The sequence below is a fragment of the Polychytrium aggregatum genome, assembly GCF_025602895.1.
Source record: "Polychytrium aggregatum strain JEL109 chromosome Unknown BJ171scaffold_10, whole genome shotgun sequence".
Taxonomy (NCBI): Eukaryota; Fungi; Chytridiomycota; class Chytridiomycetes; order Polychytriales; genus Polychytrium; species Polychytrium aggregatum.
Genome location: NW_026516212.1, coordinates 753,869 through 768,895, shown reverse-complemented (window position 1 = coordinate 768,895; position 15,027 = coordinate 753,869). Strand labels below are relative to the sequence as shown.

The window sequence follows — 15,027 nt, the reverse complement described above, 5'->3', positions numbered from 1 at the left end:
GTCCTCCTGCTCCTCGTCTGGCGCTGTTGATCGTTCCTGGCCATCATCTCGCCACACAGGACAGGAGCAGAGCCGGATCGCCCACAATAACCGCTGCCCACGATGGACTATATCCTGATCATCATCCTTGTCCTGGCGCTCGTGTCAGTCGCCGGGATTGGTCAGTAGCGCACTCTGCTGCGGGACGGAGCACTCGATTGCTCCGATTCGCTGTCGAGACTTGCAGACACCGTCTGGTCCATAATGTGGCCCAGCAACCCGACAAGTCTCTCAGGCTTGGCCGTTCGGGTGCACGCATTCACACCCCGCTCTGTCCTGTCCACTTCTTCGTCTGCGATTCTCTTCCACAGCCTCTGTCTTCCTGCTTGGCGGCAAGTCGCCCCTGGCTCAGCACAACACCGTCGCCATCCTCGGGCTATGTGATTCGGGCAAAACGTCGCTCTACACTTATCTGCAATATGGAAAGCTGGTAGCCACGCAGACGTCGATGGTCGAGAACGAAGGACCCTTCAAACTCGAGTCGAACAAAGTACAGGAGTGCTCTCAATCGTCGTCTGTTGGGCTGTGACATCAAGCAGGGGCAAGGCATGCCGTGATCGGGCTGGTTCGGGACGGAGCATCCCTGGAGAGCCGGCTCAAGGAGGTGCACGGCGTCGCATGCATGTTTATTGATGCACTTGAATGATATACCTTGCAGGGCCTCGAGGTCCCACTGAACTTGGTCGATGTTCCTGGCCACGAAAAGCTGCGGTTCAAGTACTCCGAGTTTCTGCCGATTACCAAGGCGGTCCTGTTTGTCATCGACAGTACAACGGTTCATCAGCAGATACGCCCGATTGCCGAGTATCTCTACGACATTCTCACTCATTCGGCTACTGTCAAGCGGACAATTCCGGTGCTGATCCTCTGCAACAAGCACGACATGTTGATGGCACTCGAGGCCAAGGCGATCCAGACGACGCTGGAGACAGAGATGTGAGTGGACGGCGGTTCTGTATGGCGTGCTCTGCGGCCGTCCTTGGTGACGGCGGTGCGCCCGATCGCTCGGCGGAAGAGAGGGGGGAGCAGAGTCGCTGCTATTGTGTGGCCGTTTCCACAACGCTGCTTCTGACTCGCTGCGGTTTGCTGCCTGTGGAATCTCGATCGATTTCCCAACCATACCACCCACTGTTCAAAACGATGCACAGCAACAAGCTCCGCAGCACCCAGTCGGCCTCCCTCGATCAAACCGGCGACGACGCCGCTGCCGAAGTCAAGTTCCTGGGATACGAGAATGAAGAGTTCAAGTTTGAGCACGTTCCGAACAGGATCGAGTTCCTCGAGACCTCTCTCGTCGACGATGAGATGAGAGTGGCGTTGCGAGGAGAGATCGCCGAGTTTGTGCTCTGTGGAAAATGAAGGGTTCCGCCGTGTGTCTGTGACCAGGAACGGCAGTTCCCCGAGCCCTGAATACACCGGCGCTTCAGTATATCGATGGATCATATTGCGTCATTGCCGTCGCGATTCCACACGACCGTTCTTGAAGCTGCTGGCAAAGTGGATATCGCAACGCTGTCCGCTTGAGCCCATCCAATGAGCAGGCTCTAGACACTCGGGGCAGACCCGTGAGATGCCAGCTTGGCACTTGGGTGCAGGTGATGCGGGCGCTGGTGATGGTTCTCAAAGCACTTGCCCGGGAGAATGGCCCTCGCCCAACCGTTTGGTCATGGCGGATGGGTATGTCCTTGGTCTCCAGGGCAGTTGGCATGAGGATCGAGGACAGGGCTGGCACACACCGAGCGCTGATTGGCCGGTGGCCGCAAGGGTTGCGCAGCCCTAGCCGCACACACACACACACACATGGCCATCGCGTTTTTTTCTCTTTTTGCTCGGCTCCAGGCGATCGATCGCCAGCCAGATTCCAGATCGACAACAAACGACATCTGAGCGATAGTCTTCTGAGCGATAGTCTTCTGAGCGATAGTCTTCTGAGCAAGAGCCTTCTGACCGATCGACTTCTCACAAGCCGCCGAGCCACGTTTCCGGAGCTGCACCCGCATCCTTTACAAGCCATGAATGCCCTGATATCCAAATCGACCCTGCGGACAACCATCTCGCGCCGTTCGCTCCCAATCGTCGTCCCGAGCCGATCGGCCTCGAACCGGCCCACGCCCAACGGCACCGTGGGCAAGAACCCGTATCTCTTCCGCCAGACGATCGTGCACTCGGACGGAAGCACCATCAACTTCAAATCCACCTCGCCAAAGGTCCTGATCAAGATGACCAAGGATGTGCGAAACCACCCGCTGTGGAACCCGGCCCTCAATGTCCTGGACGACCAGAGCGGCGAGATCTCCAAGTTCAAGAAGAAGTTTGGCGATCTGGAGTTTGACACGATGGGAGACGATGCCCTTGGCGGATTCGTTGAGGTGCAGGTGGCAAAGAAGCCTGCCAAGGCCGCCCCCGAGGCCGCTGCCCCGCCGGCGCAGAACGAGAAGAAGAAGAAAAAGTAGAGCAGCACCGACCCAACCCACTCATCGTGCCCCGATCCCTCCGCCCACTTTCTCCGTACTCAAGAATAAAGGACGCCTAATCGACGCATGGCAAAGTCACGGACCTGTATGCCGTTCTTTTGCGACGGAGAGGGGTGCAGACTCAAGGACGGCCGGGCCTGACAACTCGACCGACGCCTCAATCCACACAACGGATTGCAGCTGTTCAATCGGGACGCAGAGTTACATTCTAGGTATGAAGCCATATCCTTGGGTATGCAGTTGTTTCCGGGTGCCTAAATCACCGCAGGGTCAAGTATTTGCACACCTCGGCAACTCGGCAACTCGACAGTGCCCCGCCCACGCCGTGTCAAAGCACGGTCGGATTGCAGAGTCCGGCTGCTCGTTTCGAGAGAAAGACGAGCAATGTATTGGTGGTAGTTATCTGCGAAGCCGCTGGTCCATCATCAGAACGTTGCTTCTGTTTTGCAGAGCGGTCTTGTGGACTTGGTTGCGCTTGTCAACGGCCGAGCCCTGGTCCTTGGTCACATCCAGCATCTCCTTTCCAAGCTTTTCGGCAAAGGTCTTGGCATCCTTCCTCTTCTCGGCGGCCTGGATGATCCAGATCATGGCCTGGCGCTTCATTTGCTTGACAGTCAGAGGGCGTGGCGAGATCACAGCCTTGGCGCCGCGTCGCTGGGACTTGAGTTTGAGGAGGGGCGAGGCTTTGTCGATGGCGTCGTTCAGAACGTCTCGCGGGTTTTGCTTGGTCTCCTTCTGGATGAACTCAAGGGCACCGGTGATGATGCGGCGAGCCAGGTTCTTTTTGCCGTCGCGCATGATCGTGTTGACGAGTTGAGCAATGACCGGGTCCTCAGTGGTGAACTGGTGGAATGGCGAAGCGGTCTCGGCTGGGGCCGGGCTGGTGGTCGGCGTCAGTCCAGACGATGGCGCTGCTGGGGCTTTTGCAGCGACCTGCTGCTGGATCTGTGGGAATCGACGAAATGGGGGTGTTTGGGCGATCGTGCGACGGTCACAGACCCAGTCGGTATTGGATTCACACGGCCGGTGTGGTTCCGACCGATATCGACAGCGGCGATGATCACGGTTCAGAGATGTGGCGATTGTGCATTCGGCAATTAGAGATCCGTGAGGAGCGTCAAGTTCGCATGGACGCAGTGGATGCGGAGCGAGTTTGGTCGGCGATGGCGCATTGGAATCCAGCGGCCGCACCAGATCGTTCCAAGGGTGGGGTGTGCGTATCGACCGAGCGCATCGATTCGAGCGGATGTTGCGGGCCCATGTCAATGTGAGTTTGGACGATGAGGCATGTGGATGGGACCACCGGCGGATGTTTGTTGCATCGCGATTCGGTCCAGATGCCAGTGTGGGCCGCCAGCGGAGCCAGGCCGAGGAGATAAAAATGCGAACGGGATCAGCGGTGTTCGGTGAAGTGCATCACAATCGTGCAGACGGACAGTGCACCGGGCCGATCGCCCGTGGTTCATGATCTGGCTGCTGGGTATCATTGGGGCCATGCTTACAGGCTTGGTGGACATGAGACGCGCCGACGGATGTAACGATCCGCATGCGATACGGCTGAACAGTGGACTCTTGGTTAGGAACATTGTGTCGGCAGCAGTGGCGGCGGCCTGCTTCGGGTCTCGATCGTGCAGAGCAGGCAGAGAGAGGAATGATTCTGCACTGGAATGAGTTGCTGTTGCTGAGGAAGAAAAAATCGAAAACGACATCGACCCCAGCGAGGAGCGAGAGCCGACGAGGCCGGGCGAGACCGCCCTCGCCGAGACCGCAGTCCCCACGTGGACAGAGGACCAGCGAGGGGCGACGAGACCCCTGGCGAGACCCGCCCGCGAGACCCACACAACGCGCCACAATGCTCTCGGTGGCTCCTCGGCAGCCTCTCGCCGGCTTCTCGCACCTCGCCGGGGCCTCTCGCGTGCCCTCGCGGTTTTTGCACTTTTTCACCTTCGCTTGGCTTTGGCTGGTCTCTTGCTGTGAGTTCTCTTTGGCGTCCTCCATCCCAGAGCCCAACACCAGCAGCCTCGCCTTGCGGGTGAGTCTGGCACTGATGGACTCCCTATAGATGTGGCTGATATGCAGCCATCCGAACAGCCGTTCATCTGCAGCCCGCATTGAACTGCCGCCGTCTGAGCCAAGACATGCTGCTTATCATGTTGCTACCCACTCGCATCGCCCATCCGCGCCAACAGACCCAGGATCATTGCGTCGCCATGTTCTTCTCCAAGTCACAGCTCATCTTCAAGAGACAGTTCTCGGCATCGGCTCTCTTCAGTAAGGGTCATCGCCATCCCTCATCAACAGATGCGAGCACTTGGAGCCGCCCACTCAGGCGCGATTCGGAAATGCTGGATTGGGGTGGACGAGCGGGACGGATTGCAGATACAGATCGGCCAGCACGGGCTATGGAATTGCAAAGTTCGGCTGCACAGATCGCTGTGCTGGATGAAGCAAGATGGGCAGCGTCATCGACGCACTTCCTGGTGTCAACAGGATTGATCTGTGATCACAGCGGCTGGCATCGATCGCGATGCTCTCGAGAATAGAGCTTGGCACTGGAACAACGGTGCTCTCCGTCTCCAATTTCTGACGCTATCTGGTTCTGTTGTTGGCTTCAAATCGCGCTCGAATGGCGAACGAATCCTCTGGCCTGCCCAATACGACCCTCATTCGATCGGCCGATTCTGCTGATGTACCGCGACTGGGCACGCTTTGTTCGGCGCTGATCGTTCGACCGTAATCAACGCTGCTGGCCTGTTCAGGAAACAATGCCGCCACGCTGAACCCCGCGCCCCAGACCCAGGTCCACGAGTACGGAAAGTTTATCTCCAACTCCCTGCCCAAGTTCATCCAACAGTTCTCGGTCTACAAGGATGAGCTCACTCTCCACGTCGCACCCAGCGCCGTCGTCCCCGTCATGACCTTCTTGCGAGACCACACCGCCTGTCAGTTCAAGCAGGTTGTCGACGTCTGCGGCGCCGACTACCCGACACGCGCCAACCGCTTCGAGGTTGTCTACCACCTGCTCTCGGTCCGCTACAATACCCGCATCCGCGTCAAGACTTATGCCTCGGAAGTGAGCCCCGTACCCTCGATCACCCCACTCTTCTCTGGAGCCAACTGGTTCGAGCGCGAGGCCTGGGACATGTACGGCATCTTCTTCACCGGCCACCCCGATCTGCGCCGCATCCTGACCGACTATGGATTCGAGGGCTACCCCTTAAGGAAGGACTTTCCCCTCACGGGCTATGTCGAAGTGCGCTACGACGACGAGAAGAAACGAGTTGTTGCCGAACCACTCGAGCTGGCCCAGAGCTACCGATACTTTGACGTGCAATCCCCCTGGTGCGTAGCTGTTGCGCCTCGGATCGCTGCGACACGGTCTGCCGGGACAGATGCATCCGGCATTCCAAGTGTGTGGACTTTGCTATGCTGTTGCGATGTGTATACTAACCGGACTCGGCTCGATTTTGACTCGATCTCTGGATCCCAGGGAGCAAACCGGCGGCGGCAAGGAGATCCCCAAGCTCATCAAGTCCGAGGCTGCTCCCGCCGAGGAGAAGAAGGCGTGAGGATCGACCGACTGTTACCACGCGCCAGTTTCAGCGGCATCGCTTTCTGCCACGACGGCCTGCCGCCATGCCAAACGCATCCCACTATTTTTTTATTCTCCCTCTGCGGACGACACAATAAACGCACTCGCGGGTCTACCAGAAAGCCCACTGGACTCGCCCTGGCGGGGCTGGACACGTGGAGGCTGGTCTCTGGTCTCTGGTCTCTGGTCTCTGGTCTCTGGTCTCTGGTCTCTGGTCACTGCGGCGGAACCAGGCCGGCCTCTACGACCATGAAGCATGTTCTGTTGCATTCCGTTCTGCTCTTGACTGTCCTCGCTCGCTGTGTTCGTTGTCGTTCCATCCTTGTTCTCGCCTGTTCTCGCCTGTTCTCGCTGTCGCCTGGATCGATCCGGCACAACGCCTGCTGCGCCTGCGCAGCGCTCTCACGTGGGCTGGCAAGGGGCGGCGCCACGTGTCCCGCAGCCAATCAGACGCAGCCACTCGGCTGGCTGCCCAAATCCAATATGGCCGTCGCTGATTGGCCGCCCGGGCGCTGCTGTCCCTGGCCGTTAAATACGGCCCCCTGCTGCCACCCGCCTCTGCCGGCCATCTTCTGCCTGCTCGTTTCCTGCCCCCGAGGAAAGCCCGCTCAGAAACCCAAGATCAGCGATGCGTCCCTTCGCCTACCTCCTGGCCGTCCTGGCCGTGTGCCTCATGGCACTGACCTCGGTCTCGGCCGAGTCAGACTCGCAGCGATTCGATGGCTATGTCATCGGTATCGATCTCGGCACCACCTACAGGTTCGTTCGCGCTCCCTGCACCTCTGCCATCCGTCGTCCACGCCAACGCGGCTGCGTGCGTTGCCCAATCGCCCGACGCGGCAGACTGCGAGCCAGCTGCTGGATCTCGTCCGGTCTGATCAGATCGCTTCCGATCGGGTCAGATCAGATCAGATCAGATCAGATCTGTCGCGCCAAGCCCCATTCTCGCGTCTTGGTTCCCGCGACACTCCAGTTCTAACGTCCTGTTGTCTGGCTCCCCCCGCGCGCGCAATCTTTCTCCAGTTGTGTTGGTGTCCTCAAGGGCGGTCGTGTTGAAATTATTGCCAACGACCAGGGCAACCGTATCACCCCCTCCTACGTCGCCTTCACCGATGAGGAACGCCTCATCGGTGATGCCGCCAAGAACCAGGCCGCCATGAACCCCACCAACACCGTCTTCGATGCCAAGCGTCTGATCGGCCGCCCCTTCAACGACAAGGATGTGCAGCGCGACATCAAGCACTTCCCCTTCAAGGTCATCAACAAGAACAGCAAGCCCGTCATCCAGCTCATCGTCAAGGGCGAGAAGAAGGAATTCACTCCCGAGGCCATCTCCGCCATGGTCCTGGGCAAGATGAAGGAGATTGCCGAGGCCTACCTGGGTGAGCCCGTCAAGCACGCCGTCGTCACCGTCCCCGCCTACTTCAATGACCAGCAGCGCCAGGCCACCAAGGACGCCGGTGTCATTGCCGGCCTCTCGGTCGAGCGCATCATCAACGAGCCCACTGCCGCCGCCATTGCCTACGGCCTGGACAAGACCGATGCCGAGGAGAAGAACATTCTCGTCTACGATCTCGGTGGTGGTACCTTTGATGTCTCGATCCTGACCATCGACAAGGGTGTCTTTGAGGTCCTGGCCACCAACGGCGACACCCATCTCGGCGGTGAGGACTTTGACAACCGCATCATCGAGCACTTTGCCAAGCTCTACAAGAAGAAGACCACCAAGGACTGCACCAAGGACCACAAGGCCATGGGCAAGCTCAAGCGTGAGGCTGAGAAGGCCAAGCGCACCCTCTCCTCCCAGATGTCTGTCCGTGTCGAGATCGAGTCCTTCTATGATGGCGATGACTTTTCCGAGACCCTTACCCGTGCCAAGTTCGAGGAGCTTAACGCCGACCTGTTCAAGCGCACCCTCAAGCCCGTCGAGAACGTCCTCAAGGACGCCAAGCTGAGCAAGGGCGAGATCCACGAGATTGTCCTCGTCGGCGGCTCCACCCGTATCCCCAAGGTTGTCCAGCTCCTCGAGGACTACTTCAACGGCAAGAAGGCTTCCAAGGGCATCAACCCCGACGAAGCCGTTGCCTACGGTGCCGCCGTCCAGGGCGGTGTCCTCAGCGGTGACCGTGCCGTCGAGGATGTCATTCTCCTTGATGTCAACCCCCTGACCCTTGGTATCGAGACCACCGGCGGTGTCATGTCCAAGCTGATTGCCCGCAACAGCCAGATCCCCACCAAGAAGTCGCAGATCTTCTCGACTGCCGTCGACAACCAGCCCACCGTCCTGATCCAGGTCTTTGAGGGCGAGCGTCCCCTCACCAAGGACAACAACCTCCTCGGCAAGTTCGAGCTCAACGGCATCCCTCCTTCCCCCCGCGGCGTCCCCCAGATCGAGGTCACCTTCGAGATTGACGTCAACGGTATCCTCCGTGTCTCTGCCCAGGACAAGGGCACCGGCAAGTCCGAGTCCATCACCATCACCAACGACAAGGGCCGTCTCTCTCCCGAGGACATTGAGCGCATGGTCCAGGAGGCCGAGCTCTACGCCGAGGAGGACCGCATCGTCAAGGAGCGCATCGAGTCCAAGAACCTCTTTGAGAACTACATGTACAGTCTCAAGACCCAGGTCAACGACGAGGAGCAGCTCGGCGGCAAGCTCGATGCCGACGACAAGCAGGCCATCCTCGACGCCCTCAAGGAGCAGACCGAGTGGCTCGATGCCAACGCCCAGACTGCCACCAAGGACGAGATTGACGAGCACAAGGCCGAACTCGAGGCCGTCGTCAACCCCATCACCGCCAAGCTGTACGGCTCCTCCGACAGCTCCGAGCCCCATGACCACGATGAGCTGTAAGCGAGACGGCCGTGCCTCTCTGCTTGCGGCCGCCGACCATGGCCACCCGTTGTCCTATACATAATACAGAAGCGTGCACATTCCTCTCGCCTCCAAAGTAGTAGTAAATCTGTTTTCAACCACGCCAGTTTTTCATCCCTTCCCCTCCCCCCCCCTCTGTCTTTTGGTTTTGTCTTCTTTCTCTGACGACTGCTGTCGTGCTATTCCCGACAAATCTTTGGACCTGTCGCTGCGGACAGGCTTGTATGCTGCCTGGATGCCTTCCAATACAGAGGATTATTTATTCCATCAGTTCACACTGAGCTCAGAAACGCAATGTCGTCCTTGCGGCTTGAGATCCGCCTGGGCACAAAGAACGGAAGCATCCAGTATAGCGTCGCAAACGTTGCCGCCGTCGAGCCGACAAAGTGCACCAGGATGCTCCATCCCTCGACTTGGAGATAATCCGAGACAGGGCCCCAGGAAGGCGCCGGCTGGCTGCTGGTCTGCGGACTCGGCTCGCCGGGCTTGCTGCTTGGCACGGACACATCATCGTATGCTCTGGCAGAGCTTCCAAAGGCGTCCGTCCAGTATGACAGCGTCATGAACCGCAGATCAAGGCCCCTCGCCGGGCGCACCGGCAGCAGGGCTGACGACGCTGAAGGCCGCGACGAGAACGGCACCGGAGGCCGCGCGAACTGCGGCTGTTGCGGTTGCTGTTGCTGTTGCTGGGTAAGGTGCGATTCTGGCCCGTTCTCGGTGCCGACGGATCGAGGATGCCGCTCAAGCAGCGCGGCCGGGTCTCTGTGCAGCGCGGCCACGACGAAGATGGCGGGAACCAGCACGGACAGAGCGGCCATCCAGGCCATCGTCCGCATGGAATAGCGACGGGTGTGCTTTGCTGATTTGGTCATTCGTGCTGAAGTGCGATTCCTCGGGTTGTGGAGCTCGGGCGGGGCGAGCAGACGCTGGGCTGGCTTTTTGTTCCGGCCGTTGTGGACATTGGACGAGAGTTGGCCAGGAACGTCTTTCGCCGGAACGAAGCGAAGCGACCGAAGACTCACACCCACGTCTTCACGCAAACATTGATGCCGCGAGGCATTCACATGCAATGGGAGCGAGCGACGATTGATGGCAAGAGCGATGGGCACCATCCCCCCCCCGCCAGCTTCGATTCAGAAGCAGGAACACATAAACAGAGCCATCTGCGTCTGCCCAACTCTCTATCGCCTCCTTGTCCTTGCGCCAGACTCATCCCTGAAGCAGCGCGCGTGGGAATGCAGTGTTGGTTGCTGCCCCGGATTGGGGCAGTTTTTTTCCCAGCGGCATCTCGTTCCCACCAAGGTTTGGGTTGCTCCCTCGCCTGGATCGCAGCAATATTCCAGAGCTCCCTCTCACCAGGATAACAGTCCCACATCGCTGCTCATTTGTGGAGACCAGCGAGCGATCGCGGCCTTTGGTCAGATGTTGGACTCTGGCTTTCAAATCTACATGTCCGATTGGAATGGGACCGCCCCGCTTCCTTCTCTCTATCGTGTACAAGGCGGATCGACCCCATCTGCACATTCAAGCACACCACCACCATCATCATCATCATGTTTAAGTGTCGCACCGCGCGCTACATGGCATGTGTCGTCCTCAGCAGTCGTAGCACGTCACGACATTGTTTCCCTCGTTGATGCGATCCTGCTCGAGGGTGATGGAAACAATCTCAAGGGCCTCGGCGTAAAGATGCTCCGGGACTGACGACTCGTGCAGCCGGGCATAATCCAGACGATCGATTTGGCCCAGAAAGTCGTCCAGCTCTTCCAAGACCTTGCTCTTGAATTTCCGTTTGGTGCCGGCTAGGAGGCTGGCTTCGTGTTTGAGGGCCTGCAGCTTGGCAACGAGCACCGAGACTTCCTGGCGCACCACTCGGGATGAGTCCCTGACCTGTCAGTCGGAGCAATCGAGAAATCGGTGGGTGTCAGCCGGCCAAGTGCATGTCCATCCTTTCAGCGGCGTCCCCGGATGATCGCTGGTCAGTGAGCCCGACTTTCGGTCGTTGTGCTTGCTCGACCATACCGCTGCTAGTATCGTCGTTGGTCCTTGACTGGCCTGAAACAAGGCTGCGAGACCGTTCTCGTCGTCAGGGGCACTCAGAAGCGCTTGCACGCAGAGCGAGTGAAGCTGGATGACCCGGCGCCGAATCTCCGAGTCAAGGTCCTGAGAGGATCGCACGACCCCAGACGCACTGGAACGGCGATGAGCCAACAGGGAAAGAAAACAGTGCGGAAGAGTTGTCAGTGTTGGACGCTCAAGGCGTCTTACATCATCAGACACTGATCTCCAGCTTGCCCAGTTGTTCGCCCGTCCGAGACACACGGCCCTAGCAATCAGAAACACTCGCCTACATGCACACATAGCACCAGCCTTGTCAATTCGGGCATGCTGCAGACAGATGTTCCTCTCGCTGAGCGGCACTCACCATCTATCCGAGCGCTGCACCCACTGCCGACATGGGCCGACTGTGATCATGATCCCGAGGAGCTCGAGCGCGGAGCGGCGGACAAAGGCCTCGCTTTCTCCCAGGAGGATCTCGGCAAGGCCATCAGACAACGTGGTTCCCAGGTCGTGTGTCTGGAGGAACAGGCATCCGCGAGGATGCTGGATGATTCTCTGCGCAACGGACCGTGAGCCATTTGGAGTTGTTATGGCATGACAAAGTAATGATCCCGTCCAATATCGGGCAGAGCCACCATGGCTTGCAATCTCCCTGGACGGCCAAGCTGATGACTCGTACCTGCAGCGAAAGCATGGCTGTGCTTCGAACGAAGGGCTCTTGGTCCCGAACCATCGACAAAGCGATCCGCGGAAACTCGTGCCGGATAGCCAAGGTCACTGCGGCATTGCTTTTCACTTGGTCGTCCTGGAGAGGGCGCATCGGATCAGCAGCTGTCGGTGGTGCTGAGCAGAAAGCAATGGCGATGCAACACGCTCCTGGCCAGTTGCTTTCTGAATATCGCTCTCGCTGTCAGTGGCTGCTTACTTGGCTGAACATCAGGCCCACAAACTCGACAAACGTGTCGCGGATATCCCACGATGCGCTGTACCGCTTCGCAACGACTTTGCCTACAATCATATGCGTTGCCTTCTGTGTATCCGGGCAAAGGTTGTCGCATTAGCTCTGGCGGCGAGAAGCATGTATGTGATTCCATGTCTAGCACAGCCCAGTGTGCTTCTCGAGTGGCCTGCGGGGCTGACCTGATCGATTTGTTCAGACTCGGCAAGGAGCGAAACAATCACCAGGAGCTTCTGGAGAGTCTTGGAATCCAGCGGTGCATCATCCAACATCACGTCGATGATGGGACTTATCTCGCTTGCCTGCGGTTCAAGAAGGCCGGGCATCGTAGTTTGAGTATCGTCATCCGCAATTCAAGTATTCGCTGAGGCTCGGGCGACCACATATTGTAGCATCTAGTTCCATATTACCTCAGCACGGCTCGGAGACAGGGACAAGCAGCGAAGTAACAACGCCAAGGCTCCATCCACGATCTTCTTGTGGTCCCGGTAGTCAGTCTCGGCCAACAGCGCACAAAACAGGTGGCAGAGAATAGACTGGCCGACAAATGAACGGTGAGTGCGTGGCCATGACTCCATCTCGCAATTCAAACAACCGGCACAGCAGACAGTATGATGGGAATCGTACCTGGCTCTCAGGACGCACATTTACGATCCTGACCATAGCATCGATCACAAGAGACAGCATGCGCCGCCGATGCTGGAGAGTGCCTGAGAGTGCCTTAATCTTCAGTGTTGGATACGCCGTGGCGACCGAGAGAGTCAGGAGCCTGTCGAGATATGCCGATACATCTTGCCTCCTTGCGGGGTGCGGTCGATGGTCTCGATACACCGTGCAACGGATTTCTTGGAGAGGAGCACCTCCTAGCCTCTCAGCGATAGCCTTGGTACTCACCCATGTCCTGAGCAGCTCCGTAGCAGCTGTCCACTTCGACTGAGGCGTCTTGAGGTGCTCTGCGCACCAGTTCGCACATTCTTGGTGTCGCCGTGCCGGCTCACTCAGCGCTTCAAAACAGAGCGTGGCCAGTAGCGCTGATATGCGTAAATCCGTGCTTGAGCGCCATTTGCGAGTGGTATGGATAGCGTCGTCCGTTCTTGATGAGTCGAGTAATGAGAGGACCTCCAGAAACCCCAGTATGAACGACACATCTGCATGTGTGGGCTTGGTGACCTGCTTCATCATGGGCACGATATGTTCACGCAACAGCGCTTCGCCAAGGCCATCATCGTCTGTCAACAGTATGTAGATGGGGTCAATTGGAAGTGCTGGAACCTGCCAGCCAAAACGCACAAGAAGGCGACTGTTAATGCTCACCCTGGGAGTAGTTGGTGCTGTTGAAGCCGAACAATAGAGCCGCAGGATCGCTTGTCCATGCAAACAGACTGCCCAAGATGTCCAGCACGCGCTGACGGATGATTCGGTCCGAGTCTGGCAACATCGCCAGAAGAGCCGGCACCTGGATCGTAATCATGCATATGTAGGGTATAGGCGTTGGTCCGTATCGTCAATCTGCAAGCCCCTCGCGTCGACATGCCGATCCTCTTCTCATGGGAGTTGTGTCTGTTGGCTGGACTTCACGACAATGCTCGCCGATCGTCGATTTCGCGCTGCACCCACCAGCTCTTCGTCGATGAAAAAACCGAGCGAGCTCTGCGTTTCGACTCGAGACAGGCGCCATAGCAGCTCTGTGCCGGCGAGTTTTGCGTCGATCGAGCTCCTGCTCGATAGTAGCTCCTTCAGCACCATCCCGAGCCGCCCCGATACGAGCAGCGTCGTCGTCAACAGCTGGTAGACGCCGGGATCATTGCGGCCTGGGCGGATCTGCGGCGAGCCGAGGATCACTGCGATACACTCGCAGCTCGCCTCGGCAACCTGCCCACAGCGAAATGCAAATGCTTGTATAAATCCCGACGTCCATAGCAAGTGTCTCCGTCAGTTGCATCTGCCAGCTGCCGCTCCCGAGACTCCATGCCGGGCGACTGAAACTTACAAATGTGCTTGGGCTCCCAAATGCAGGAAGCACAATGTCGAGCAATCTGCCGGTCTCATGTATCCACTGGGCGCCTGGTTCTGACTTCAAGCAGAGTCCCAGGCCAACCAGGCAGCCGTATTTTGCAGAGAGCGAAGCTGCTTCATCTGTTCCGATCGTTATATATGCCTCAAGGATGCCAGAAAACCTGTTTTGAGTAGTTTTGAAGACTCCAGCTCCGCTGTCCTTGTCGCTGGCGATCAGATGCCCTGGAGGATGCATGAGTCAGTCGATTCATGCCATCAACTCGATGCCGAGGGGCCGCATCGCTTTTGTCCGGCTGTGTCATCGCCAACGCTCGTGCGGCTGAGACATGCTCTCACCAAAGAGCCGAAGCGCCAGTGATACGATCCTAGGATTGTCGCTGTCGATGCATGTCTGGGGAGAGGGTCGCTGAGGTCAGGATCCGACAGAGCCTCACAGACGACAGGCAACGGATCCTCCGCGGTTTACCGTAAGGGCCGGAAGCACACCGATATCGATCATAAACTGGAGCGAGTCCGGATCGCCGCGAAGAAAACCCTCCAGGAAGGACAGAAGCTTCTCGTAGCGGGTTGGATCGGCCAAGTCCTGCAGTAACAGCACAAAGAACGAGGGGCGTACGATGAGCGTCGCTGCTCATATCTGGCACTGTACCGAGTGCCTGTCGAGCGATATCGCAATGAAGCAGGGTTGCAGCTTTGCCGAGGCCACAGGGGAGCAGGTGCAGAGCAGGAGGGTCAGGTTGACTCGTTACCGTTGTGAGTGTCGGCAGGTTGGCGACGACGGATCGCACGACCTCCCTGGCATCGGAAGCACCAAAAGTCATTGTTGAGCGATCAGTCTCAGGGCAGCACCAAGGGTAGAGAGATGCAGCGCTCAGGGATTCTGGTGGCCAGCGATTGCCGCAGAGCTGGACTGGGGTTGTGTGCGCACGGTGCGAGATCAAAGCCAATCCGGTCAGAAGAGAGGTCCGACAAGCAGGCTGGGTGGTCATGCTTCCGACAAATGCGCACTGCG

General features: G+C 58.2%; 7 protein-coding genes across 7 annotated transcripts; 4 read left to right on the top strand and 3 right to left on the bottom strand.

Moving 5' to 3' along the window:
- Positions 1 to 27: 27 nt before the first annotated feature.
- BJ171DRAFT_496667 (signal recognition particle receptor beta subunit-domain-containing protein) lies at positions 28 to 1,523 on the top strand. Its single transcript, XM_053110223.1, has 4 exons — positions 28 to 160; positions 351 to 529; positions 698 to 975; positions 1,188 to 1,523. Exons 1-4 carry the CDS (start codon positions 103 to 105, stop codon positions 1,396 to 1,398), a joined length of 726 nt encoding a protein of 241 aa, XP_052968804.1. The 5' UTR covers positions 28 to 102; the 3' UTR covers positions 1,399 to 1,523.
- A 357-nt stretch (positions 1,524 to 1,880) lies between these two features.
- On the top strand, positions 1,881 to 2,670 carry BJ171DRAFT_496666 (uncharacterized protein). The gene has a single exon (XM_053110222.1). It carries the CDS (start codon positions 2,052 to 2,054, stop codon positions 2,490 to 2,492), a length of 441 nt encoding a protein of 146 aa, XP_052968803.1. The 5' UTR covers positions 1,881 to 2,051; the 3' UTR covers positions 2,493 to 2,670.
- A 33-nt stretch (positions 2,671 to 2,703) lies between these two features.
- BJ171DRAFT_496664 (ribosomal protein S7 domain-containing protein) lies at positions 2,704 to 4,172 on the bottom strand. The gene is made up of 2 exons (XM_053110221.1): positions 4,016 to 4,172; positions 2,704 to 3,458 (listed from the first exon to the last, which is right to left on the bottom strand). Exons 1-2 carry the CDS (start codon positions 4,097 to 4,099, stop codon positions 2,913 to 2,915), a joined length of 630 nt encoding a protein of 209 aa, XP_052968802.1. The 5' UTR covers positions 4,100 to 4,172; the 3' UTR covers positions 2,704 to 2,912.
- Positions 4,173 to 4,473: 301 nt separating this feature from the next.
- On the top strand, positions 4,474 to 6,233 carry BJ171DRAFT_496662 (NADH-ubiquinone oxidoreductase kDa subunit). The gene is made up of 4 exons (XM_053110220.1): positions 4,474 to 4,545; positions 4,703 to 4,784; positions 5,273 to 5,855; positions 6,004 to 6,233. Exons 2-4 carry the CDS (start codon positions 4,724 to 4,726, stop codon positions 6,080 to 6,082), a joined length of 723 nt encoding a protein of 240 aa, XP_052968801.1. The 5' UTR covers positions 4,474 to 4,545; positions 4,703 to 4,723; the 3' UTR covers positions 6,083 to 6,233.
- A 399-nt stretch (positions 6,234 to 6,632) lies between these two features.
- BJ171DRAFT_597370 (heat shock protein 70 family) lies at positions 6,633 to 8,959 on the top strand (the record flags this gene model as incomplete). Its single annotated transcript, XM_053114747.1, has 2 exons — positions 6,633 to 6,864; positions 7,129 to 8,959. Exons 1-2 carry the CDS (start codon positions 6,734 to 6,736, stop codon positions 8,957 to 8,959), a joined length of 1,962 nt encoding a protein of 653 aa, XP_052968800.1. The 5' UTR covers positions 6,633 to 6,733.
- Positions 8,960 to 9,252: 293 nt separating this feature from the next.
- Positions 9,253 to 10,092, bottom strand: BJ171DRAFT_609939 (uncharacterized protein; the record flags this gene model as incomplete). The annotated part of the gene is made up of 1 exon (XM_053115266.1): positions 9,253 to 10,092. The coding sequence occupies one exon, from the start codon at positions 10,090 to 10,092 to the stop codon at positions 9,253 to 9,255; it is 840 nt and encodes a 279-aa protein (XP_052968799.1).
- Positions 10,093 to 11,030: 938 nt separating this feature from the next.
- On the bottom strand, positions 11,031 to 14,963 carry BJ171DRAFT_17882 (armadillo-type protein). The gene is made up of 14 exons (XM_053106052.1): positions 14,765 to 14,963; positions 14,482 to 14,598; positions 14,352 to 14,406; positions 13,990 to 14,237; positions 13,617 to 13,871; positions 13,314 to 13,455; positions 12,894 to 13,228; positions 12,627 to 12,725; positions 12,410 to 12,535; positions 12,182 to 12,301; positions 11,967 to 12,071; positions 11,721 to 11,846; positions 11,328 to 11,596; positions 11,031 to 11,171 (listed from the first exon to the last, which is right to left on the bottom strand). The coding sequence occupies exons 1-13, from the start codon at positions 14,834 to 14,836 to the stop codon at positions 11,402 to 11,404; spliced, it is 1,995 nt and encodes a 664-aa protein (XP_052968798.1). The 5' UTR covers positions 14,837 to 14,963; the 3' UTR covers positions 11,031 to 11,171; positions 11,328 to 11,401.
- Between the last annotated feature and the right edge of the window lie 64 nt (positions 14,964 to 15,027).

What these genes read in the sequence shown, in the direction of transcription:
- BJ171DRAFT_496664 (XM_053110221.1), bottom strand. Translation starts at nt 4,099, where the DNA reads ATGTTCCTAACCAAGAGTCCACTGTTCAGCCGTATCGCATGCGGATCG. An exon ending in GTCTCATGTCCACCAAGCCT is followed by an intron (nt 3,459 to 4,015) that starts GTAAGCATGGCC and finishes CGATTCCCACAG; the next exon opens with ATCCAGCAGCAGGTCGCTGC.
- BJ171DRAFT_496667 (XM_053110223.1), top strand. Translation starts at nt 103, where the DNA reads ATGGACTATATCCTGATCATCATCCTTGTCCTGGCGCTCGTGTCAGTC. An exon ending in CGTGTCAGTCGCCGGGATTG is followed by an intron (nt 161 to 350) that starts GTCAGTAGCGCA and finishes TCTCTTCCACAG; the next exon opens with CCTCTGTCTTCCTGCTTGGC. An exon ending in TCAAACTCGAGTCGAACAAA is followed by an intron (nt 530 to 697) that starts GTACAGGAGTGC and finishes TATACCTTGCAG; the next exon opens with GGCCTCGAGGTCCCACTGAA.
- BJ171DRAFT_17882 (XM_053106052.1), bottom strand. Translation starts at nt 14,836, where the DNA reads ATGACTTTTGGTGCTTCCGATGCCAGGGAGGTCGTGCGATCCGTCGTC. An exon ending in ATGTGCGTCCTGAGAGCCAG is followed by an intron (nt 12,536 to 12,626) that starts GTACGATTCCCA and finishes TTTGTCGGCCAG; the next exon opens with TCTATTCTCTGCCACCTGTT. An exon ending in AGTCTGAACAAATCGATCAG is followed by an intron (nt 12,072 to 12,181) that starts GTCAGCCCCGCA and finishes CCGGATACACAG; the next exon opens with AAGGCAACGCATATGATTGT.
- BJ171DRAFT_496666 (XM_053110222.1), top strand. Translation starts at nt 2,052, where the DNA reads ATGAATGCCCTGATATCCAAATCGACCCTGCGGACAACCATCTCGCGC.
- BJ171DRAFT_496662 (XM_053110220.1), top strand. Translation starts at nt 4,724, where the DNA reads ATGTTCTTCTCCAAGTCACAGCTCATCTTCAAGAGACAGTTCTCGGCA. An exon ending in CTCGGCATCGGCTCTCTTCA is followed by an intron (nt 4,785 to 5,272) that starts GTAAGGGTCATC and finishes TGGCCTGTTCAG; the next exon opens with GAAACAATGCCGCCACGCTG. An exon ending in TTTGACGTGCAATCCCCCTG is followed by an intron (nt 5,856 to 6,003) that starts GTGCGTAGCTGT and finishes TCTGGATCCCAG; the next exon opens with GGAGCAAACCGGCGGCGGCA.